Source organism: Aedes aegypti, chromosome 3 (genome assembly GCF_002204515.2).
Source record: "Aedes aegypti strain LVP_AGWG chromosome 3, AaegL5.0 Primary Assembly, whole genome shotgun sequence".
In the NCBI taxonomy this organism is placed as follows: domain Eukaryota; kingdom Metazoa; phylum Arthropoda; class Insecta; order Diptera; family Culicidae; genus Aedes; species Aedes aegypti.
In genome coordinates this window covers 124612473-124639559 of record NC_035109.1, presented here as the reverse complement: position 1 = coordinate 124639559, position 27087 = coordinate 124612473, and the positions used below count along the sequence as shown (strand labels likewise).

Below are 27087 nucleotides of genomic sequence, written 5' to 3'. Positions count from 1 at the left end.
ACGAAGTACTTTCTGGAACGATTTCCAAATGTACCCTGGAATGAATACACAGTGTAACAAAAATGACATTTTTGCGTGCCTCAAAGGTCAAAAAAATTCTACCACGTAAAAATTTTAGGCCGCAAAAGTGTATACCACAAACCGTGATTTCATTGATGTTAGCATGAAATTTAAAGTGTGTTTTATCAAATTTTTCTAGTGTTCTAATATACCAACCATGCAAAAAAGGACTTCAACTTCCATTAAGGGTATCATTTGATAAAAGTTTTATCATTAAAAAATAGATCAAATTGAATTTTTCAACATGCTTGCAGTCTTCATACATTTTTTATACTCTTCTTCTGTCTTCATCAAATCATAAATCATCAAATATTTTTTTTTTAGCTTCGACAGTATTATGAACGTTGTTAATAATTTTTGTTCAACTCATTAAGTTTGAATTCTGAGGCAAAATAAGCAAATAAATTGGCAAGCAACCTGGTAAATTTGCATGCAAGTTGCCTGAAACCAATAAATTATGCATTTCCTACAGTCAATATTTTAAAAACTAGACGTGCTATAATATTTTTGTGAACAGTTATGGATTCAGCAACCCTAAATTGGGGGCCTTCCTTAGTTTAGTGGTTAGCAGTGTTGTGAAAAACTCAATTTCTCACAACTCACGCTTGAGATTTTTCATGCGTGAGTTTTCAATCATGCAACTCAGCAGTCAAAAAATCATGGATGAGTTGGCTCACCTTTTTAACTCATTGTCTCGTATTTCCACAGTTTACTCACACACGGCAATAATTTCTTGTTAGTCTAGTAAAATTATGTTAATCCTTTCTAACGTAAACAACAGCATTCGGGTTTCACGAGTTTTTGCCGGGTTTTGCGACTGAATCATTTTTTACGGTTTGAGTTGATTGAGTTGATTTTGCATCAAAATCTCAAGCGTGAGATTTGCGAAGCAGATCTCTAATGAGTTTGCTCTCACGGGAGAGCGTATTGATTGAGATTTTGAGTGTGAGTCTATCAACACTGGTGGTTAGAGTCCGCGGTTACAAACCATGCTGAAGGAGTCTGGGTTCGTTTCCCGGTCGGTCCAGGATCTTTTCGTAGTGGAAGTTTCCTTGACTTCCCTACGCATAGAGTATCATCGTACTTGCCACACGATATACGAATACGAAAATGGCAATTTGGCAAAGAAAGCTCTTAGTTAATAACTGTGGAAGTGCTCATAAGAATACTAAGGTGAGAAACAGGCTTTATCCCAGTGAGGACGTAATGCCAAGAAGAAGAAGAAGAAGAAGAAATTGAGAATACAGTCATACCTCGATATAACGTAGCCTCGATATAACGTAACTGGATATAACGTAATTTTTACCTCGTTATAACGTAAATTTTTGGCTCCCATTTATTTTTCTATTTATTTTTAAAAACATGGTTTATGAACTGCAATAAACATTTTTCAAGATTCAGCCACAAACCAGTACTGAATCAAAGCAATGCAAGCGTTAACTATCACTGAATACAGTCAAACATCGATATCGAGTGAACTATATACACTCCCGTGCAAAAGTTTGGGTTCACCTCCTCAAAAACATACAAAAGTGTTCTGTCCATATCTCTGTGATTACACGTCCAATTGAAACTCTTTAAGCCGCATTCGAAAGGCAAAGAGTTATTCTTACTTCGTATGTATTTTTCCAAAAATATTTTTTGAATTTTGTATACTAAATTTTTTCTTAAAGTTGTGACATTTTTCAAAAAACACACTGGAAAATCATATCTAATTTCCTCAGCATTGGGTCGACCAAAATTTTAAATCAAAGTGTCATTAGAATCGTAATCTTATATTCTTTGAAGAGACCCTACGAAATTTTGGCGGAAAAATCTGGAAAGTATTCAAAATCAATGAAACAGTCAGTCAAGTCATCGTGCAAAAGTTTGGGTTCACCCCTCAGAATGATGCAAATCGTGCAAAAGTTTGGGTTCACCTGAGCCGCACGCACATCATTTTTGTCAATATCTTTGCCATTTTTCAACCGATTTTTATAGTTTAAAGCTTTTTTGAGCGCAAATAATGGCGCGTACATGATTTGTTTGAGATTTCACAGATTTAGGTAAGTTCAAGTGAACCCAAACTTTTGCACGATACACCATACTGAGGAGTGAACCCAAACTTTTGCACGATGACTTGACTGAATGTTTTATTAATTTTGAATACCTTTCAGATTTTTCCGCAAAAATTTTGTGGGGTCTCTTCAAAGAATATAAGATTACGATTCAAATGACACTTCGATTTAAAATTTTGGTCGGTCCAATGCTGAGGAAATTAGATATGATTTTTCAGTGTGTTTTTTGAAAAATGTCACAACTTTAAGTAAAAATTTAGTATACAAAGTTCAAAGAATGTTTTTGGAAAAATACATACGAAGTAAGAATAACATTTTGCCTTTCGAATTCGACTTAGAGAGTTTCAATTGGACGTGTAATCACAGAGATATGGCCATAACACTTTTGCATGTTTTTTAGGGGGTGAACCCAAACTTATGCACGGGAGTGTAAGCTTATGTTAAAACCAACATTTTGTCATTGCTGTATATTTGTATACATCATTCTTCTTCATTTTTGTTGCATTTACGCTCCCACTGGAACCAAGCCTGCTACTCACTTTAATCATCTATGAAAACTTTAATAACAGACAAACAGACGTAACACTTTGAACAAATTATGATCAAATTCATAGTCATGAGGACATGTACGCCCAATGCTGAAACTCGTGTGTTTGGCAGATGGTCCAATAGATGGCGTTGGTGTGTAAATGTCAAACACGAAAAAAAATGATGCGAGCGTTACGTGTGGTCGATTGACCACCTACCATATATTTGAATCGATTGTGTGGTCAATGGACAACGATGAGAGTGTTTATCGTATGTTCGTCTGTGCTTTAATAATTTTTGATTTAGACTTTGCATTCAAAGAGACTAGATCACACTCAGATTAGACTTATGTATCGCTGCCACGCTGCCATCGCCGATCCATTTAACGTATATTTGATAAACATTTTTTTCTTAAATATGCTTAAAGAAATATTGAGCTATTGCTTTAGGAATTCTTACAGAAATCCTTCAAATGGTTTCTTCAAGAATTAGATGTTTCTCTTGAAATGTCTTCAAGGAATTCAACTAAAATTGTTCTGAGGACGCTCCCAGAGATTCCGCCAATAATTTTTTCATGGACCCATCTTAAACTCTCTTGGTATTCATTTATAAAACTAAAAACATATTCTTGAAATAATTCCGATAGACATATTCCAGAAATTCCGCTAGTTAACCCTCCAGATATTCATGTTTAAAAACTTCTAAGATTTTCTACATAAATGATGCCAGGGATTCCAACAGATTTTTTAAAGCGAAGGGATTCCTTTAAGAGTTTCTAGGATCATTTCATCAATACAGTCGCCTCTCCACATCTCGATATCGAAAGGACCATCGAGATAGGGAGAGATCGAGACATAGAACAAATTTTTAACGAAAACTAGATTGAAAGCCACTCCGTTGCCAGGAAAATCAAAAACAACCAGATGTCATTTCGTTTTAGCAAATTGTTTTGAATCTCTTAATTCTACTCTAGTAACCTTCGATAATGGGCATATCGACATACGGAGAGAAAATTGGGAACGAAAATCACATCGAGATAGTGAGATATCGAGATAAGGAGGATATCAAGATATGGAGAGTAAAAATGTATGCAGAATGAAGGGACCGAAAAAATCATCGACATAGGGAGGGATATCGAGATGTAGAACATCGAGTTGTGGAGAGCCGACTGTATTAACTTAACGGATTCCCATCTTACGAATTCCCGTCTTCAAGAATTTCATCAAGAAGTTCGCATTCAATTTCACCAAGAAATGGTTCAAATATTCCTTCAGAAATTTCTCTGAAATATGTCCACGAACTGTTCCCAAGGAATTCCGGATTCTAGGAAATTTCCAAAAAAATATTTTGAATTTCTTCAATAGTTTTTTTTAACATATCGATGAATTCTACTGTGCCTTTGTACAAAAATTTCACCAAGTGATTTCTCCAGGATATGAAGTGGATTCAACTATGAATTCTTCAAACCATTCCACATATGATACCTTATATTTTTCCGGAGTCTAGAGATTCATAAATTATTTCAGCAATTTTTCATGGATTCTTCCTGTGGCCTTTTTAGAGAACAAGTTTCTTGGCATTTCTCCAGCAATTTTATTATGATTTCTTACAAAACTTTCTCAAAATATTTATGCAAAAAACATTTGTCCCGCGGTCCATAAGGTTTACATAGAACATGGGACAAGTAGGCGTAGAAGGGCAGTTTAGTTTCTTCAAGGATTCTATGTGAAATGAAATTCTTCATTCATCAAGAATTTCTTAATAAAGTTTTCAATGTTTCTTTTTCATTGGGTTCTTCAAGTAATTCTTGAAGGTGATAAGTCTAGGAATGTGTCTCAGGTTTATTTTTATTAGAAAAATATATTCAGGGATTCAACCAAAAACTGAGAAAGTTCCCCAGATTCCTCCAAAAATTCTCATAGAATACTGCCGATAATTCCACCACGTATCCGTTCAGAAAATTGGATCCATAAATGAACCTTGACACTTTCGATCATGTTTGACGTTCGCTTAGTCGACAAAAACACCACAGGGGTTTCAGTTTTAACACAGGGGTTGTTCCTATCTGACATTTCGGAAGGCACACGGAAAACAAAATACACCCAAAATTTGAGTTTAAGCCAAATGGTGTGACAAAATCTTAAAAAAACATAAAAAATGTTTTTTGGACTTAAACCAACGGAAAACATTAGAAAATTGAGTAAAAATTTGTTTTTGGCCTAAACTTAAGCGTTTGACGCTAAAATTAGGACAGGGCTTTAGGACCCTATAGCCTGCTAGAAATGTTCATGGACTGCTCAACATAAACTTTTTCAAAGATTTCTGGAAGATCTCATTTATGAACTTCTTTTGTAGTTCCTCCGAGTGTTCTGGGATTCCTTCAAATATTTTCCTGAATACATCTATTTAAGGATTACTGCAATGGAGAGGTGAAAATAAAAACATATAAATTTTGTTTGAAAAAAATATGTAAAATAAACTGAAAATGCCTGCTACTTTACTAATATTAATTCAAGACCCATTTTCTTATCAATACAATGCATTTTGAACGAAATTTAGAGAAAAAAATTTTGCTTCGATATAACGTAACCTCTATATAATGTAACGAAAATAAAAATCGAGTTACGTTATATCGAGGTATAACTGTACAGCGATATTTTTGTATTTGAGACAAAAAGTGTTTCGTAGTGTTATGGAAATAATTATTTGAAAAATCTTATTCAAAATATTTAGAGTAATATGAAAAAGATCTCCCGGAGTAATTCGTCGGGAATGTGCAGATATATTCCTTGCCAGATTGTTACGAGAATCCTTCATGATGAATAAATTTCAAAAAATAATTTCGCAGATCCTTAGTATTAACATTTTGAGATTCACAACATTTATTTGAAAGCTTTCTCCACTAAGGAAACTATCGAATGATTCAACTAAGATCCTTGACAAAGGTAAGAATCCTTGGCAATGGCCTTTCCCCCTCTTGCTATGCCCGTGGGTAGCAAGTATCTTCATAGAAAAAATCCGATGAATGTTGAGTTGTGAAGACTTATAATGTTACAGAGTGAATCTTGTGTAGCGGGCCCCCCGGCTAGGTCACTGGTTTTCTTTCGGAATATTGATCACTCTGTTTCCTTCTAACAATTTTATTTATTACTAAAAGGTCGTCACAATTCACTAGCTTTCCACCCTTAGAATCGTTCTTAAGGAATCGATTGAGACACTTTCACTTTACCTTCGATTCTGATAGCGTATGTGGGTGGTTCCACCAATTTCCCGAAATATACTTTATCCACCTATACTTTATCCACCTTATATCACTACCAAACACTCTCGACCCGAATTGGCCCGCTCGTCAATTTGGCAGAAAATGCCCACTGAACTTTGAACGAAAATGTCGAAAACGAACGGCACACCTCGTCAGAACTGGGGACCGTCAGAACAGCACGCGTCGTACATCGTCAGAACTGCAACGTCCACGAACCGTCAGAACTGCGCGCGTCGTACACACCCGGACTCCACCGGTCAGAACTGCACCCGGACTCCTCCGGTCAGAACTGCGACCCCCGCCGCCAGCGATCGGGGCGTTTTATCGCGCTCCCGCGGGGAACTCAATCTCCCAATCTGAAAATAAAGAGAGAAAGAGAAAAGCCAGAACGAGCGTTGCTCTGGCTCAGTTAGTACAGCCATGTGACCGAGACCTTGTTGGGGCGTTCAGTCAGCGCTGTCGGGTGACACAAAAACAAAAATTAAAACAAAAACATTCTCCGGCATTGGAGCACGTTAACGAACAACAAGCAGTAAGGTTCTTGGCTTCTGCTTACCCCGCTTGTTGCTAGTTAACCTAGTGAAAACCCACATCTGATGAAATCCACCAACTTGCGTGGAACATCATCGAAAAAATAAAAGGGTTCTTTCCTAGATCAATGGTGATCATTGATCTTTCGAATTATTCGATACGGGGAGGGGAATGCTTCTTTCGGTCGGCAGGACCGCTACATCCGCCCCCCCTTAAATTAAGTTTTTATTTGTGAAGCAAAGAAAAACTTGCAGTAGGCATTTGGCTAGCGTAAAGAGTATCCCTAGGACTATTCTACATTCTAAGACAAAGATTTTTTTTTCCTTTGCAAATGCGTACTAATCTATTCCTTACTTCTTTCCCTGCTCTAAGATGATTCACCTACCTCCTTGCCGCTTCGTGTCTGTGTTCCAATAGAAATCCCCTCGAACGAAACTGGATTTCGAGTCCCGAACGAGTTATTTGTAGGGTTGTCCATTGAACGAAATCTCCCAATCAACCGGCAAGACCAAAAACCGGAGTATCTTCCAAATAGTAACTAACATCCTTTCATTGCACGTAACCTTTTATCCAAAGTCGTTTCCATGTGTTGAGTAACCTTAGCCACCAATCACCATTCCGATTCAATCGAACCACTCTCAGAGATTCGTCGAGTGTTCCTCTTCCATGTCACCGTTCAACTTCATGAAGTTTGTCGGATTCAGCTGGCACATGTCATATAGTACTCTTGCGATCAGCCTAGAGCTCTTCGATCCTCTTGGCAATTGCAATCTTGGCTTCTCCGATGTTCGCTCTGGCACCAGTGGCCTTGATGATGTCCAGCTTCTGATCCTAAGGAGACAGCTCAATGTGGACATCGTAGGTATTCATCAGCTCCTTGACATCACTACCCTAGTACTCTTGCGAGGCATTCCAGATGCCTAATGACTACTCTTGGCACAGCTCAGAATATTCTTCCCATTCCAAATGCATATCTCACTACCAAAAACAAAGACTAGGACTGCGGTCTAACATGGCAATTTAAGCAGCAACAGCCCAGCATTTCTCTACGGCGCCAAACCAACACCTTCAAACGTGTAAAACTTGTTCTTCTTGATCGGACAACCCCCAACGACTCGTCCTTGTCGGCATGACTAGCATCACAGACTCCTGCTTCATGATTCTCCTGACCCTATTCTGTCCCTACGAAATTTCCGTCTCCTATATCAACTAAGTCAATTAGTCAAATAAATAGTAAAAAGTTTTTTTTTTCTTTCTAAAGTATAGTTTTTTGTTTTCTAAGAGTAAAAAGTATGGATTAAATACGAACTATATATTTCTTTTATTTTTTTTAATGGCATTTAATTTTTTTTTCGAAATACTTTTTTTTTCGAACATTTCTTATTTTTTTTATCGAATATTTGTTTTTTTTTTCGAATGTTTTTTTTTCGAACATTTCTTATTTTTTTTATCGAATATTTGTTTTTTTTTCGAAAATGTATTTTTTTTGCCTTTTTTCTTAATAGATTTAACATATGCAATATTAGTTAAATATCTCAAATATCAATGGGCACTCTTGATTAGCCTTATGCCTTCGGCAAATTATGTGACAAACCAAAAATCCAAAACAAATGAACACAATTGAACCAACTTAAGAAAATCATCCGTGTTAGCCAAAAACCAATTGAATTTCATATCCCATCAAATGTGGATTTCCCTATATAAATATTTTTTTTTCTTACGCTGCCGGAGAAAGTTGTCATATTGTTGCAGGGATGCAATACAATAATCTATCCCTCTTGCATATCTGCGCAATCTTAAAGGAAAAAAAAAATAAAATTAACTCACCGAGCCTCTAGGTACCTCACTTTTTTTCCTCCGCTTGCTGTGGCGAGTCCTCGGCTGCCGGCATTGCTCCACCCCTCTCCCTTTTGAGGTTGTAGGTTGGACCTGTAAGTATACTCCATTTTCCCTTGATTAGCCTGCGTAAAAACATGTTGTACATATCATTCCATTTTATTTTTATAGAGGATATGGGCTCCTCTAGGTTCTCTTAAAATTTCGATATTTTATAGAGGTTTTTGGATATCCTCTTTCGTCAAAATTTTTAGACATTTGCTTTGTCTCTTTTCTGTGTTTAAAATTTCTCATAGTTTCTTTTAAATTTGCAGGGGCTTTTTGTAAACCCTCTCTTAAATTATCTCTTCTTACGTTCATATTTTCTATTTATCAATATGTTTTCTTCAATTTTCTTTTATCAAGCGCATTTCCCTTTTCGTATTTCTGGAGGGTGTGTTTTCCTCTCCTTAATCATTTGTTTCTCTTTGTTCCTTGATATCTATGGCCCTTACAGAATAGTAATTACTCTGGTTTTCCAGCCCTTCGGTACATTCAAAACTGAGTTTGATGGACGCATTCATTGTTATAAATTAGCTGTAGGCTCATAGTTTATCAATAATATTTTTTTTTTTAATTTCATTATATGATTTCTCTCTTATTTCACTTTAAAGTTTCATTTTGTATTTACTGAGGGTATGCAATTCCCCTCATTTTTCATTAATGCTCAATGCTTCATTTAATTTACCACTTTATCCTGAGCGGTGACAGATGGATATGATTTTCTCTATTTTCTTTAAATACTTCGTGTAAATTGTTCATATTGACTGCGCTTGCTATATTCGGTGGCGCGTTTGGTGTCATGTAATCGTCTTCTATTTCTTCTATTATCGGTAGGCTTCGGCTACCTTCTTTTCGTAACATAATTGTTCCATGAGTCTTCATCTCCGGATTCGAAAAAATATCTGTCATTTTCCCTATTAGCTCATCGTGAGGGACCGTTTCCCGTGGGGTGATTACCCCTAAGTGAACTATATCTTTACTTCTTAATGTGGGCTTTTGGGGAGGGGAACAACTTGGTCTCGGTTTTATTGGACCAGTACAGTTGTATCCGCTCTGATTCGAACACGATATTCGTCCTTTAAAGCAGCAGATAAAAAGGACAATTAAAAACACTATCATTATCAGTGCGCCTGTTCCTACGGTTGCAATTGACCACCCCGAAGAAAGGGGTGAGTAAATTAAGTTTTCTAGAAATGGTTTCTCCATTTTGAGAACATCTACATCGACTCCTAGATCAAATAGTTTCTTACGATCGTAAAATGAAATTTTTGAAATGTTTTCACTTAACGCTGGGATTAATTTCGTGCTATGTACATCCCACGTAAAATTCATAATAGCATAGTTTGATTTCCTTCCTAAGGATATATTTTCTGATACCTTCGTATCTACGTATTCAATTTTAATATGTCTTGTTTTAATTACCATACCAGGGGTTAACCTCATTTGGCCTGTTCCCCTGATGGTTAAACTGGTGTGGTTGTCCCCATGAAATATATCCACCTTTAACTCGTTCGGAGTAGTATATTCCCAAACATTCGATTGCCCTGTTTCGAACCATGCGTCGTGGTTTATTTTCAATAATTTTATTCGGCAGTTTTCCGTTGAATTCCTGAACATTAAATTCAAAACGCATTCATTTTCTGACGACAAATTAATTTCTTTCGCCTTTTTGTTGCAAATTCTGTAAGACAAAAATTTCTCACACTCCTGGAACTCGGCATACGATAAAACAAATCCCCACGAGCTCGTTTTTTCTTCAATAATTATATTCTTTTCTAGATTTATGGACATTACAATTGTTCCGTTGATTTGCGGAATAAAATCTCCTTTCAAGGCTTGGAACTTCCTTTTTGTCACCAGAGGTAACCTAAGGTCCATTACTAGCATCTGATTGTTTTCCGTTACAAACGAAACATCCGCTAGTCTTAGAATTTCCGGTACTAGACCGTTATTCGGCTTCTTCGGGAATTCAAGGTTTTGTGCAAGGTTTCGTTCAGCTTCCTCTAAGGCTCGTAACAATATTGATGGTTCGAATAGCTGAACGTACCATGCCATATTGTTGTCCTTGCGCAAGAGGATTTGCAAAATTATATTTTGCTGTTTATTTAAATTGTTCAATAGGGATTGAATTCTAAATCCCATTTCAATGAGTTCTGTTTCTAATTCTACTGTATTTTTCACCGTACTCGTAAAATTTAGATCGTCTCGTACCAATGTTTGCATTTCGTCGAAGTTCTTTAATATCCCTTTTAATTTCCCATCTAGATGTACCATTGACCCATCCACGAATTTATACATCGCGTCTATTGTTGCGGTTTGATGATCAAGGTTCAGTTTAATGGATTCTTCGTTTTTCCGAAGCTTATCCAGGTTCGTGTCTATTCTCACTCTATCGTCTGAGTCCATCCCTCCGATAGCTGTGATGAATCCCCGGCTTTTTCTTGATGGGAAAAACCCTTTCACGAACTCGTTTATTCCCCTACTATTATTTAATGCGACTTTTAAGTCCCCTGCTAAGAGCGTACAATGCGAAGTTTTTACTAAGCGTTCCAATAAACCGCACGCCGTTTCATAATTAGATAACGTATTCTCTATCGCCAACCTACCACTTTCTAATTCTAGTACTGGGAATCTCACCTTCATAGAGTAGGTTCCCATTTTCAGCAATGGCTCTTCCTGGATTTCCAGAATGAATTCCCCTCGCACTAGCCATATTAGTTGTAAGATCAGGAAGATGTTCCTAGAAGCCGAAACGAAACAAACAAAAAAAAAATCTTCTATTACTATTCTCATTTCCCAAGGGGGGGAAATAAACTATAATATTCACACCGACGGTCGGTGCCATATAAGCTTGGTTATATCTCAACTACAATTAAATAATTTGTCCCATTTGCAAGTCATGTGGTCTTGAATTCATGTGATCATTCATTATATTTACATAACCTGTTGTTATGAACTTTTTCCAATCGTTTTCCGTTTTTGATAACTGTAGTTTGTTCGCTCGGAAAACTAATTATTTCGTATGGTCCTCTCCATAAAGCCTGTAATTTTTGCCCCGTACCCGTAGGGTTGGCTTTCACAAGAACCCTGTCACCCCACATTGGCTGCCATTCTTCTGATTTTTTGTCATAAATCTCCTTTCGTTTCTTTTTCGATATTAGCAGATTTCCTCGTGCTTTATCGTGAAGGCGTTTCAAAGTTGATTTTAGCTCATCGGCGTAATCGGAATAGGTCAATTCCGTATCTCTCATGCTGTAGATTGAATTCGGAATTCTTGCGGCTCTGCCATACAACAATTCGAATGGTGAAAAACCGGTTGACGAATTGATCGTGGTGTTATATTGGAATGTGAAGTGTGGAAGGAGTTGGTCCCATGTTTGAGGATCTCCACCAATAAATTGCCGTAAATAGATTTTCAATTCCCTATTGGACCTTTCAACGAGATTTGCCTGTGGGTGGTATGCTGTGGTTGTAATTTTCTTTATTTTCAAAATTTTGCAAACGTGTTTCATGAGTGTGCTTACGAAGTTTGCACCGTTATCTGTTACGAGTTCCAAAGGGGCTCCAAATTTACATATGAAGTTATCTACAAATGTTTTGGCTACGGTGTGGCTTTCTTGATTTTCCATGGCAGCGACTGTTAGGTATCTCGTTAGATCATCTTGTATAACTAAACCGTATTTATTGCCATTGTTTGATTCCGGTAAGACAACAATATCCATGAAAATTTTTTCAAATGGTTCTATGGATGTGGTCGTGATCTTCATTGGGATTTTGTGGGCTTTCCTGATTTTATTCTTTTGACATGAGTCACATTGTTTTGCGTAATTCTCTATGTCTCGCCTCATATTTTCCCATGTAAATAGGGTTTTAATCCTGTTCCTCATTCGTCTGGCTCCTACATGACCGCCTAGGGGTGCATCATGGAATTCGCGAAGGATGGTTTCGACTTGATTTCTTTCCACTGGAATGCGGTCAGATTCAGCATTGTACAAAGAAATGTGTTTGTTAAATTTGTCTGCCATAAATTGAATCATTCCTAATATCTCGAATTGCTTAATTTTTCGAAAAGATATGACATGGAGATTTTTTGCTTCAGTCATGAAGGCTAAGTTTCTCCTCAATGTCTCATGGAGCTTGTAAAAGAAGTTCTTACTATTTATAAACGAATTATTTTTACCATCCAGAATAAACCCGATGATAGTCATATCTGGTATAGATATATATCCTTTGTCAACATGGTCCTTTATCCCATGTGGTAATTCACATAGCTGTGACATTTCCTTGTGAGCCGTCCTGCTGTTCAAGATAACCAGTCTGACATCTGCCGCGTCATTGATCAGGGAATTCGAAATTTCGAGCTTCCCAATGTCTATCATATCATCATTAACTTCCTCTAAATATTCTTCGTATATGTTTTCTGGTTCATTTTCTCTATCAGCCTCTCCGTCATAGGGAGAAGGATCGATATCAAACAATCCATTTCCTTGAATTTCTTCCGTTTCGTCCGGGGTAATAACATTGTCCAATGCTTCACTTTGCTCGTCCCTTTTGTGTTGAAGTCTAGTTACTACCGCGACGGTTGCTTTGCTTTTTTCATTATCATGATGTTGCCTTTCAATTCCTGGTAGTCGTGATAAAAAGTCTGCTACAACATTTTCTTTTCCCTGTTTGTATCGTATGTCACACTCGAGGCCCTGCATTTTCAACCTTAATCTAGTTAGTGTAGGAGATGATTCCTTAAGGCGCCAAATCGAAACTAAGGGTCGATGATCGGTATAAACGATAAATCGTTGGTTATATATGTAATGTCTAAAGTGCTCGCAAGCCCATACGATAGCTAGAAGCTCCTTTTCAATGGTGTAGTACCTAACCTCTGCACCTACTAACGCTCTGCTAGCGAATGCTATCGGTCTGTCTGTCGTTTTCTCATTCGATAGTACTGCTCCTATTGCGTAATTGCTGGCGTCCGTGGTAATTACAAATGTATCATCGTAGTCTGGTCTGACCAGTAATGGTTCCGATGACAGATAACCCCGTAGTTCACTGAAGGCTTTTTCGCATTCATTGGTCCATACGAATTTAACATCTTTCTTTAGTAAGTCGTTTAATGGTTTCCTTAGTCCTGCAATATTAGGGATAAATTTCCCGTAAAAATTTATTGACCCTAAAAATGAGCGCACCTGTTTAACGGTTGCGGGACGCTTCATGTTCTTAATGGCCTCAGCATTGTTACTCATCGGTCGAATTCCATCTTGGTCTACTATGTGCCCCAAATACTCAATTTCCTTCTTGAGAAAATGACATTTCTCTGGTTCCAATTTCAGATTATGTTTTCGTAGTGCTTCCAAAACGCGATACAGGTTATAATTATGTTCCTCGACCGTTTCCCCAAAAATAATTATGTCGTCAAGGTAGACTATCGCTTTGATTTCCCCAAGTTCGTATAACACAGTATTCATTAATTTTTGGAATGTGGATGGGCTATTTTTCAGTCCCATCGGCATTCTCGTGAACTCGAAGTGACCCTTAGGGGTAGAGAATGCTGTTTTGGCCGCATCCCTTGGATGTATGGGGACTTGGTAAAATCCCGATTTTAAATCTAATGTTGAAAAGTATTTGTTATTCCCGATAGTATCAAGCAATTCGTTGATTAAGGGGATCGGATATACAAATTGCTTTGTCACTGTGTTCAGGGACCTGAAATCAACGACTATCCTGTACCTCTTATTTCCATTTGCGTCGGGTTTCTTCGGCACGCACAATACGGGTGCATTCCAGGGGCTTTTGCTCGGTCTTATGATCCCCTGTTCCAGCATTTCGTCAACCTGTTCATTAATGTGTTTTTTAGTAGCCTCCGGGAACCGATACTGTCGCTTATTAATGGGTATATTTGAGGTCGTTTCAATTTCGTGGGTCGCTGCATCAGTATACGTTAAGTCATCTCCTTCTAGAAAGAAAACCTCTTTGAATTCCTGGATCATAGGGAAAATATTTTCCTTACTTTCCTCGTCTAAGTGATCCAGTTTAACTTTGCTTATAAGTTTGTTTAAGCGTTCTTGACCCCCTACTTTTTTCCAATTTCTGTTTTCGACTACATCACAATCCATATTTCCGTCTAAATCCAACATTGTCGGTTGTTCAGCGCGCTCAATCGTTTGTTCGAAGGACATACTGCTCATACTTGCGTCGTGTTCAAAATCAGCTATTTGTGTCTTAGCAGTAAATACCTCCCCCATTTCCTGATTTAATTTTACTAAGTCGTCATTGATTAAGGTGTTTTCGAAGTATTCTTCTTTCTCCGTGTACACCTCCTCTTGGTCTATCGACTCGGGATCACCCAATTCCTCCGGATGTACATACTTTTCAATTTCTTCCTGGTCCCCCATATCTCGTAGAACGTAATCTACGATATCCCATCTTACTCGGTCTTTCTGCATGTAAGATTTTTTCTCCATGGCATTAGTTTTGAAAACCCCTGCTTCGAAGTTTTCTCCAATGGAATATATGTGCTTCTTGATGAACTTCGCTCCAAGAATTGCTGGAAAGGTAAGCTCGTTGACGACATAAAACTCAGTTGGGACTACAAAATCCGCTATTTTTAAATTGGCCCATATTGACCCAAATGATTTCATAGAGTTCCCCGTTATTCCCTGGATAAATAAGAATTTTCTGGTGTTCATAGTTTTCAACCCGATTTCTTTTGCTCGTTTGGCAGTTATGAGGTTTACTTGTGCTCCTGTGTCTAATAAAAATTCGGTGACTTTTGTTGGTGCTTCAAGTGTGCTAATCTCTATACAAAATCGATGTTCTTTAGTGAATTTGATGGGTACTACCCCGTTCTTAATCGTGTCTTGCTTTCTTGGTTCTGTGTTTCGGCGATCCGCTGTGTCTATAGTCAAACAATGCCTAAGACGGGATTCCAACGGGTTGCTGGAATCCCGCTTATTCAGTTTTTTGAAACACTCCGTCGTTGGTCCGAAGGGTGATTGAAATTCCGTTGGTGGTATCCTTCGTCCCGGTTCCTTTGTGGGTTCTGTTGCTGTTCTCTTCCGCCGTAGTTGTTTTGGTTTCCTCCCCCAAAATTATGTTGGTACCTTGGTCCATTATGGTTACTCGGTCCGCTTCCATTCCTATTATAATTTCCGGGTCTGTAGTTGTTCCGTTGATAAATGTTGTTGTGGTTGTTGGTCTGGTTGTAATTGTTGTTATTGGGATTATAATTGTTGCGCCAGTTGTAGTTAGAATTCCTATATAACTGATTATTTTGATCCTGCCAATTCCGGTTTTGATACTCCTGTGAGTTTTCGCCCCTGCCTGGTTGTAGCCGTCTGTGGATGTCTTTCAATTCCTCTTCTTCCTCATATTCTCTTTCCAGCCATTTGAGAAGTTCCGGAAAGGTTTTATCTCTCTGGGATTTGCCCGTTAGGGCCAGAGCACTACTACGGAGTCCTCCCAAAAAGTGTCTCCGTAGCGTAGATCCTACATAGGAATCGTTCCCATGGTCTGGCATGGTACTAATGTACCTGTACAATTTCATTGCACGTGTTTTATAACCCTCGAAAGATTCCCTGTCGCCTTGATTCAGCGTTTCTATTTCCTTTATGAGTGACCCGATGCTCTTTTCCAGCTGGAAAGTCTTCTCGAGTTTATCTTTCATTCCGGGCCATGTCACATCCTGGATGTCTTGGAGCCGAAGTAGAGCTTCCCCTCTTAGCTTCGTATACACCACGTTCAACAGTGGTGCGTGTGGAGCTCCCACTGGAATACCATTAGCAAAGTATTCTATTTGAATGAGGAATGGTTGAAGTTCCTCTGGTTTCCCGTGAAATTCTGGAATACACTGGACCGCTGTTACCATGGGGAAAACATATGGGTCAGGGATTGACATTTTCCTAAATGATTTGTTTAGTATCCCACTATATTTATAAAATTTTAATTTAAGATTGTCTAATGTTTTAATGAAGCTCGTGTTGTCCAGATCAATTTCTCCTGAGTGATCCTGACAGCTACGTTCCTCTTGTGTTATTTCCCTTGAACCTATGTGTTCTGGGAATTGAATTTGACTTATTCCCGAGCTATTAAACGACGATGAGAACTGTGGGGTTTCCCAGACCTGACTATCTTCTGGTTCTAAGGGCTCGTCTTGCCTTAATGCAGGGATTTGTATTTCAAGGCAGTAGTCTGAATTTCTTCTTGGCCTATTTTCTATCCTTTCTGGGGCTATCGATGTCCCGTTTAAAAGTTTCAGGGATTGGTTTACTCTTGTTCTGACGAATTCTAGGTCGTCAGTCAATTTGTTCCAATCATCTGTGTTGAGTCTATGTAAGCTTTTAATAAGGACTCAAATTCGACAAGGTGGTCTTTGAGAAGCTCCTGTTTGGCTAGGATACCCTGTAATGACCTCGCCCTATTTTTACTTTTGCAGAGATTCTTGAATTCTCTCTCTACATACTCCTTTATTTCGTCTAGTCTTGTCATTCGGCAAGTTTGACGATGTTTACAGATGGAGGGATAAATGCAGTAATTATAAGTGTGTGTACATTGTTTTGAGTTTCTAAAAACCTGTACTTTTCGCGAATCTTAACTTGATCTGCAGCTAAAACAAAAAGAAGACATGCTAATAAATAGTCGCTACAGCTTAATAAAAGAACATTGGAGAAGAAAAGTTACAGAAAACTTAAAATTTTCGCTACTTTTAAAGATTTTATCACTATCTGCTAAATATGTGGCCCTTTTTTTTTTTCTTTATTTGTGTTTGTGAGTGTTTCAGTTTTAATGTATATATGTATTCATTAGATGGGAATTCCTCCCTTTTTTTTATTTAAATTATTTACATTCAAGACTCGTTGTTGCAATATCATCAAATTTCAGTTCTGAAATCATTGCTTCACCTAACTTTAAAGAATTTGAGCAGGTGTGGGTTAAATCAAATATTGGTAAAGAAACTCATATTTTTGTATCAGTTCACTTTCCCCCAGATCAGGCTTGTAAGTCAACATACGAGAGTTTTTTCCTGATAGCAGAAGAAATCATAAATCAACTTCCTCCCGAAAACAAGGTGCATATTTATGGCGATTTCAATCAACGTAATGCAGATTTCATTCCTGATTTTGAAAACGAGAGTATTCTACTCCCTGTTGTTGGCGATAATGAAACTTTGCAATTTATTTTTGACAAAACTGCATCCTTAGGCCTTAATCAAATAAATCACGTAAAAAATTTTTTTATTGACAAATATGCATGAAGATTTCTGTGTAAGTGAGTCAATTTCACCATTATGGAAAAATGAAGCATTTCACACGGCAATAGAATATTCTATGTTTATGCATATTTATCATACTCCTCACGAATATGTGTATGAGAATATTTTCGATTATAGTAGAGCCAATTATACTAATATTAGACTGAAATTAGATAACGCAAATTGGCAATCTGTTTTGAGAAATCAAAAAAAATATTGAATCGAGTATACTCAACAAATTTATAGTATATAAACACATAGATATTAAGAACACAATGTAATTTAGAATGGTCTACAAAATGTTTGACGTCAAATAAATAAATAAATAAGTACGTTAAAGTTTACCGAATATGCCCTACAATCGCGCTTAGACTCGAGATAGGTAGAAGTAAATGCAATTTGGAGAAAAACTCATCCCTCATGCAACCAAAGCAGAATAGTAGAAGGGTTTGTTCAATTCCGTTCGATAATCCTAATGTAAAGATGTGTTATCCCTCTCTTAAAAGTTACACTAGTGGCTTAAAATCTACGCTATTTCATTCACTTTATAATCATCGATATTATTTTTTTAAAACTTGTTTCAACAGTCTTCTTATATTGAAAGTTCAAAAGAAGGAAAAAAAACTTATCCTTATCGGCTCTATATGTACAATGGAACAGAAAACCAAGGTTTTTAAATATATAATACAACTGAGGAAATTGGATCGCAGTCAGAGTTTTTTTTTTTTTTTTTTTTTTAAGAGTTTAGAGCTTAACTTAGGAAAAGAAGAAAATAGTACACACTCACCGCGGATTCGTCCTTATCATCGCGATCCTCATCTTCTTCTTCCTGTTGCTGCTGGTCATCAATCGACTGTTTGGAATGCGTCGACTTGGTATCGTTCTGTTCAATATCACTTGCACCGGACGCAGCTGCCTCAACTGCTGGAAATACTTGCCGGATTCTCCCCCAACACTTTTATTTCTTCTCGATTCTTATCACACCAGTCTAAAAATGTCCAGTCTGAAAATGTTGGCGGCCGGCGTTTTGAAGAAACGCTTTTCCGCTGTCACCACTTGTAGCGGGCCCCCCGGCTAGGTCACTGGTTTTCTTTCGGAATATTGATCACTCTGTTTCCTTCTAACAATTTTATTTATTACTAAAAGGTCGTCACAATTCACTAGCTTTCCACCCTTAGAATCGTTCTTAAGGAATCGATTGAGACACTTTCACTTTACCCTCGATTCTGATAGCGTATGTGGGTGGTTCCACCAATTGTATTGGTTTTAGGCACCAGTCAGAAATGGCGTGGGTTCGGATCCCACCGCTGTCACCACTTGTAGCGGGCCCCCCGGCTAGGTCACTGGTTTTCTTTCGGAATATTGATCACTCTGTTTCCTTCTAACAATTTTATTTATTACTAAAAGGTCGTCACAATTCACTAGCTTTCCACCCTTAGAATCGTTCTTAAGGAATCGATTGAGACACTTTCACTTTACCCTCGATTCTGATAGCGTATGTGGGTGGTTCCACCAATTTCCCGAAATATACTTTATCCACCTATACTTTATCCACCTTATATCACTACCAAACACTCTCGACCCGAATTGGCCCGCTCGTCAATTTGGCAGAAAATGCCCACTGAACTTTGAACGAAAATGTCGAAAACGAACGGCACACCTCGTCAGAACTGGGGACCGTCAGAACAGCACGCGTCGTACATCGTCAGAACTGCAACGTCCACGAACCGTCAGAACTGCGCGCGTCGTACACACCCGGACTCCACCGGTCAGAACTGCACCCGGACTCCTCCGGACAGAACTGCGACCCCCGCCGCCAGCGATCGGGGCGTTTTATCGCGCTCCCGCGGGGAACTCAATCTCCCAATCTGAAAATAAAGAGAGAAAGAGAAAAGCCAGAACGAGCGTTGCTCTGGCTCAGTTAGTACAGCCATGTGACCGAGACCTTGTTGGGGCGTTCAGTCAGCGCTGTCGGGTGACACAAAAACAAAAATTAAAACAAAAACATTCTCCGGCATTGGAGCACGTTAACGAACAACAAGCAGTAAGGTTCTTGGCTTCTGCTTACCCCGCTTGTTGCTAGTTAACCTAGTGAAAACCCACATCTGATGAAATCCACCAACTTGCGTGGAACATCATCGAAAAAATAAAAGGGTTCTTTCCTAGATCAATGGTGATCATTGATCTTTCGAATTATTCGATACGGGGAGGGGAATGCTTCTTAAAAAGCAAATATCAATTATGATTTTGATTTGGAATTCGTCTTCACAGATCTGAATCGTCATGAAATAATGCAACCTATTGCTACTAATAACTGCTTCGACAAACACGGAATGCTTGATAAGCAAATGTCTGTTGCGCGTAATGATTATTCCCCTCAAGCGGAAACAATAAAACCGTAAGCTATTGTTTCCCATGAATGTCAGTGCGCACAGGACACTTGATAAAGTGTTTCTGGCAGTGATGTACAATAAAGCGCCTTACAAATTTCGCGGAAGCGGCAATATTATGTTTAGCATTTTCTAAGAGGTATTGAAATTTACCGTTCTTGTTATTGCACAAACAACTTTCATCGAGAGCATTTCTCCGATGTTTCATCCGTCTCACATAAACCGCTTCATCAATCTATCGGAACCGCGATTCCGTTGATAAGGCACAGTTCAGGAACGAGTAGAATCGTCGTTCGACTCGACCGTCATTCCGAGAAGATACCGTTTCGGCAGTATCAAAATCCCAGCTCCCATGTCATTGTACGAGTGGAAAAGTTTCTGCAGAATACGGTGCTAGAAGTTTATGATGACAGAGGAAGGAAAGGGGAATTACTGTCGTCGTCCCTGTTTGTTAACACTTTTCGATTGAATTATTTATGGGACTGCCAATTGTGAATCTGTGTGTCCTGTTCGTTTTGGGAGGAGGAGGTTTTTAACTATAACTTGTATCCGTACGAAATATGTAATCAAAAATACTGGGAAGGACTCGTGCAGCAAACCCCGCTTATCCGAAGAGCTATGATAATCAATTGCTGAATATGGACTAGCGTTACCGAAGTTGCAAGGCTGATGGTTTTTGAAATGTATCGTTCTATTCTGTTTTCGTAGTTAAATCCTAGCCTTTTTAACTATTTTTTTTATTTTTAATTAGTATCATTCCAAACATTACATCGATTTCTTTAGCGTTAATAGAAATCTTCCATTTTTGCAAGTATAAAGAATAAATATCCAAACTCTTTTGCAATCTACCACAGATGACACGTAGGCTTCGTCTTTTGGTCTCTGCGCCATCATCAGCAAACAAAGATTTTTGACATCCCTGAGGTAACTCAGGTAAGTCAGATGTGAAAATGCTGTATAATATTGGTCCCAAAATGCTGCCTTGAAGAACACCAGTTGTTACATGAAGTCTTTCAGACTTGGAGTTCTGATAATTAACCTGATGTGTACGATTTGTCAGATAACTTTGAATTATTCTAACAATGTATAGGGTAGGTGTACCAGTTATGGACATAATGGTTCCCTATTTCGCCATACGTAATTACTTTCATGTCCTCAAATTTTGAAAATTTGTGTGTATTGTAGTAGTTAGATTTATAATAGATCTTGATGTTAGAACATTCAAAAAGAATTAAAATGTGAAAGTTATCAAAATTTTACATATGGCCAAATTGGCAACCACTATGGCCATAACTGGTACACTTTCCCTATTGAAAAATTAAAGTTTTTAAATTTTACAATCCAACCTTTATGCCAAACACTGTCGAATCGTTTTTTATGTCTAGAAGAGCAATACCAGTAGAATAGCTTTCAGATTTGTTGGAACGAATCCAATTTGTTACTGTTACGTGTACAGTTGATGAGTGGTCGAATGTCCACGGCGAAATCCGTACTGTTCATTGACAAAAATTGAATTTTCATTTATGTGAATCATCATTCTGTTAAAAAAAAAACCTTTTCAAAAAGTTCACAGATGCAGGAAAGCAAACTAATTGGACAGCATAGAAGTTTCTGCAGGATTTTTGTCTGGTTTTAAAATTGTCACAACCTTACCATTTTTCAATTTTCCAGGAAAATATATTTTTCAATTTTCCAGGAAAATAACTGGAAACATTTGTTAAATATTTCAACTAAGAATGATAAGCTAATATTGCTTTTATTAGTAATCATTGTTAAACAAGTCTAACCGTATTTCTTTCTAATTACAGCTAATCACTCCAACCCGATCTCTGGTGCTGTGTGCCGAAAATCGCCGTGAAATGGAAGACTGGCTGCACGCGCTGAAAGCCGCCTCGTCAAGGGAATTCTTCGAGCCGGGACCACCCGATCAGCATGATTTTCTGTCGGGACATCACAACTGGTAATTAGCTTTTCCCAGGAAATTTCTCGACACCTCTAGTGATTTCGATTTACCCTTTCATCCAGGTATGCAACGTCCCACGCCCGGCCAACCTACTGCAATGTTTGTCGGGAGGCCCTTTCCGGGGTCACCTCCCATGGTTTGTCCTGTGAGGTGTGCAAGTGCAAAGTGCATAAACGGTGCGCCGCCAAGGCGATCTCGAACTGCAAGTGGACCACGCTCGCTTCGGTTGGGAAGGATATCATCGAGGATATGGACGGGGTAAGGCAAAAAAGTTTAATTATCGAAAAATAGCCGTCGAAACTTCAGACGACAAATGGTTTATATTGTTATGTTAAAGATCTGAACAGATTAAAAAAAAAGGTATAAAAAACGAAAATCACGCCAATATTAAATTTTATGTTTTGTTGTTAAACATCTAGCGTTGAAAGATTCGATGCATATTTCTTCATTTTTTTTTGTTATAACAACAAATGAAGAACCATCCATTATTGATTATAAGAAAAGGCTCCGATTGACCTCCTAATTTTAACCCATTCCAGAACATCGTCATGCCCCACCAGTGGATGGAGGGTAACCTTCCCGTGTCGGCCAAATGCATCGTGTGTGACAAGACGTGCGGCTCGGTGATGCGTCTGCAGGACTGGCGCTGCCTTTGGTGTCGTTCAACGGTTCACACCGCCTGTAGACCCCAGGCCCAAGTAGCGTGTCCTCTGGGTCCAGCCAGGGTCTCAGTCGTTCCGCCGATTTCACTCCACTCGATCGGAATCGACGACGCTTGGGATGTGTGCAAACCACATGGGAGCTTTTCGCCACTGTTGGTGTTTGTGAATTCTAAATCAGGTGACAATCAGGGCGTCAAATTTCTGCGACGCTTCAAGCAGCTGCTGAATCCGGCGCAGGTGTTCGATCTCATATCATCCGGACCGGGTTTGGGCCTGCGGCTGTTTCGCCACTTTGACCCGTTTCGGATATTGATCTGCTCCGGGGATGGGTCTGTTGGATGGGTGCTCAGCGAAATCGATCAATTAAACATGACGGTAAGTACCATCACTATTTTTTAAGTATAAATTGTTATTATACCAAAAAAAATCTAGGTGTTCTTTATGAGGCAGCAGAACCATCCTCATTTAGTAAATCTAATTGGAGCTATAATTTTGTTTACCAAATATTACATATAGAAGTAAGGTACCCTAGGGCAAGTGAGGATCCCTGTTAATTCAAAACTTCACAATTTTATTAATTTTGTTCGTTAATGCAGTCATAATAAGTGAATATTCCGAAGTGACCTTTCCTTGACGGGTCCAATGAAAAACTAAGGAATAGTTCCGTTCAAGGTTCAAAAATGGATAAATTGGTTTAAAAAAGCGTTCAGACGTACTGGTTTATTACTCCAGCTGTCAAAACTTTCGTCAGCAAGAAGCACGAGAGTACGATGTGCACTGTACATTATGATCGGGTAATTTGCGATCCATTCATCCATTGTCTTAGTAAAAGCTACAGGTAAAGCCATATGACCGCAAAATGAGTCGTACTGTTCTCTCCGTCTGCATCCAAAGTTTGGTTAACCATCGCCGTCGCACGTGCCATTCTGTAAGCAACCCACACAACAACCCCAAACGGTAGGCACCATTAATAGCTCCCAGGAGTTTGAATACCGGTTCGACAAAAAGTCAACGTTGGATGCTTTTTTCCCGTCTTTATGGGAAGTCCATTCACTCGAATGCCTGAATAAGCTTTACGGAGATGATGACGATGGTGGTCGTTATGGGGTAGTGAGTGACCGCTTAGTCGTTCTTGGTCGGCACTTTTATGCCTTCGGAGAACGTAAAATCACCTGTGGTGCAGTTGGAAAAGTCGTTTCCATCTGGAAACAAAAAAGAAATCCCGCCATATAAAGCGGTAAATGGTTAGAGCAACTATGTCCCGCAATTCGCTCGGAATACTAATGGCTGTGAAAGGAGCAGATGAAGCTCCATTGTTTCAGTAGTTTGTGGTGTCTACTTCATAGACACATGTGTTCTGATTTCCATGCACTATGGTACGAAATGTCAATTAGGCAGGAAAAAGAGCTCGTTTTTCTTTTCTAGTGGTTTTAAGAAAAGTTGTTCGTAATTGCTATTAGAAAATTTCCATCGAACCCAACCCATAAGAAATTGGCAATTAGGGATGTCATAATTTTTAACTTAGATTTTAACTCCTAAGCTTCATTTTTTACTACAAAAAATATTTAAATCGCGAAAAAAAATTATTTTTTTTATAGATTTTCATATATTTTTACACTTCCTTCAAAAACTCTTCTTCCAGCAGACACATAAATACTTCTCTCAAAAACAATTACCGTAATCCTGGGTAACATTGATCAGCGGGGTAATATTGATCGCAATGACCCTCCTCGTAAAAAGTTCGAATAAACATTAATCGATGAAATATTTTCAAAGCATGAATGGTGATTCTCTTTCTTCTATTCATGAGCTAATAAACACTAAGGGTTTTGTGAAAATTAGGTTGTGTTCACGTGTAAAGTTTTCAACTTTCAGAAACATTGATTTTCAAGATTAGGGATGACATGATCAAAGAATCATGCCTTACATGAGTTCTGAAAACTATATGAGCAAGAGAGATGCGGTTGTTACTAAACATGGCATTGCCGAAAACGTGTTCAGTTAAGAATATTTCACAAATTACTATAAAGAAAGCAACATTTGCTTAGGAGATTGCCTACTTTTAGGCGTATTCTACAATTCAGGTGTTTTTAATTTTGAAATAACTCAAAAAGTAAATGACTTTGAAGTATTTAGTCTTCATTTTATGATTCAGGGACCTTGATTTTATTAAGTAATGATATTTTCAATATTACCGAACGTTGTGTTCATAGGTGTTCAATGTTACCACATATTAGTTTAATACAGAAATAACTTAAAATATTTTTTGCAACATGCTTTAAACTTTCAAAAAACAAAATACATTATATAGACACGAGCAATAGGTGACAGCACTTGTTTTAAGGTGAAGATGCATCGAAGCCAAACCTCAAATTTTCAAGAGCACAAATCTGGATAACCGAACACCCGTTTGAGCTGAAAACCTAATCGATTGGTCACCACCAGCATGTGACCAATCGATTAAGTTTTCAGGTTAAACGGATATTTGGTTCTCCAGATCCGTGCTCTTGAAAATTTGAGGTTTGGCTTCGATTCATCTTCACCTTAAAAATATAAAACTTGAAAATATGCATTTTAAGATGATATGACAATTGATTAATGTTTAACAACAGATTCTCATCAAAGTATTTTTTTTTTTTTTTTGAAAAACGAATAACCGAAATTTTGAATAAATCTATAGCCTGAAATGTTAACGTGAGCGGCTACGCGTTTTCCTCAAGGAATTTTGGAATACAGTGATACCTCCATGAGTCGATGTTCCATGACTCGATATCGACTCATGGAACCATACTAAAAACAAAATTTCATGGTTACTATGATGGTCCCTAGAAGCAGCTTTCCAAAGGATTGCTGTTCCATGACTCGATATTTCCATGAGTCGATGGTCCCTTCAATATTGACTCATGGAGGTTTCACTGTATCTCCAGATTGTAGTAAAATAGAGTAAATTGAGAAATTAATAATTCGTTTGTTACGATAATTTGGAACATTCATATGAAAAATTTACAAGTTCAATTCATCGTAGAAGATTGTACATAATATACACTAGTGCATTTCCATCAGTGTCATTATGACCATCACTACATATAGCGGTTTAATGTTCGCTTGAAGCAGAAAACGAACAGGAAGATGGATACCAACAAGAGCAGATGCCAAATGGCTGAACAGAAGAAATGCAGAAAAGAGAGAGATCGATTGAACTACAACTGCTGGCGGCGAATGGAACGACGGTAGCGAAGAATCGAAAAAGCAAAAGAGAGAGAAAGTATTCAGCATCGCGTTCACAGTGAGAGTTCTTCAGTCTATTAGCGAATTTTGACGCGCACGATTTGTTTTCGGGTTCGCAGTAAATAAAATGTTAATATTGTAGTTGGAAAAAAGTAACGATAGTTTTATTTGAAAGAAGGAATACGACACAGATGACCACTGATGAAAGCCCAAACTGATTCTAAAAATATAAAAGTTTTTTTTTGGGAACTAATGGTGCAAACATTATTTTTCTTTTTGGCATTATGTTCTCACTGGGACAGAGCCTGCTACTCAGCTTAGTGTTTTAATGAGTACTTCCACTGTTGTTCGCTCCCAAGACGACAATTCGTCCGGTGGGGTGTGCTGCTGTCGTCATGATGATGGTTGACGAGAGCAATGTCAAACTCATTCATGATTTCAAAACATTCGGAACAAAATATTTATTTTCACCGCTTACAGTCACCCCACAGTTATGGATAGCACACAGATATGGATCAAAGTTGGATTAAAACGCAAATATCTCATCAAATAGAGTTGCAATTACGCAGAACGGATTTTACGTACGTGAACCATAAATCTGTACAACATCGCAATCAATTGTAATATGCTTAAGCATATTTTCTCCGTCCGTAGGAAATAAAACGTCAACCGTATTACCAGAAGCGTTGATTCATAACTGTGGGGCATTGAAACCCATACCACAGTTATGAATCAAAGATAGGGTAGGTGTACCAATTATGGATGCAATATGTCAACAGTATGGATAAAAATCAAATTTTAACCGCGTTTCTAAAACGTAAGCTTATTGATGTTGATGTTAATTACTAGTTTGAAGCCTTGCGAAACAGTTGAATTAAACAGTTTTAGTACTAAATTAACTTAAAGCTTCTAAAAATTGGTTTTAAAAAGCGTTGTCTTTGTACCAATTATGGCAATAGCGTTCCTATCATTCGACATAAAAGTGAACCAATTATGGACTATCGAATATTTGCACGAAATGAAGTCAAACATCATCCAGAGCGAATGATAATGCAACGCTAATAAGTAATGAAGTGATTGCTCATAAATGTTTCCAAAAAAGTTGTGTTAAATAGATGTTAAATCTATTTATTGCAATGGGTTCATGGGAGGAAATGAATTTTCGAAAAGGAGTCAAAATGTAGTGAAAATGCAAATTATGATACAAAACAGCATTAATGAACTCACATTACATTTCCAGCGCCTAGTTTTAACGCAAAAAGAGCGATAATTCAAAAATCGAGT

General features: G+C 38.0%; 1 protein-coding gene across 3 annotated transcripts in view; it reads left to right on the top strand.

The window, feature by feature from the left end:
* Positions 1-27087, top strand: part of LOC5575779 (diacylglycerol kinase eta) — a 296019-nt gene that overhangs the window by 228281 nt on the left and 40651 nt on the right. For all 3 annotated transcript variants that reach the window (XM_021855669.1, XM_021855670.1, XM_021855672.1), the window contains 3 exons: positions 21759-21910; positions 21976-22171; positions 22453-22950. In XM_021855669.1, coding sequence (XP_021711361.1) covers positions 21759-21910; positions 21976-22171; positions 22453-22950 — 846 coding nt within the window. The remainder of the gene's footprint in view (positions 1-21758; positions 21911-21975; positions 22172-22452; positions 22951-27087) is intronic.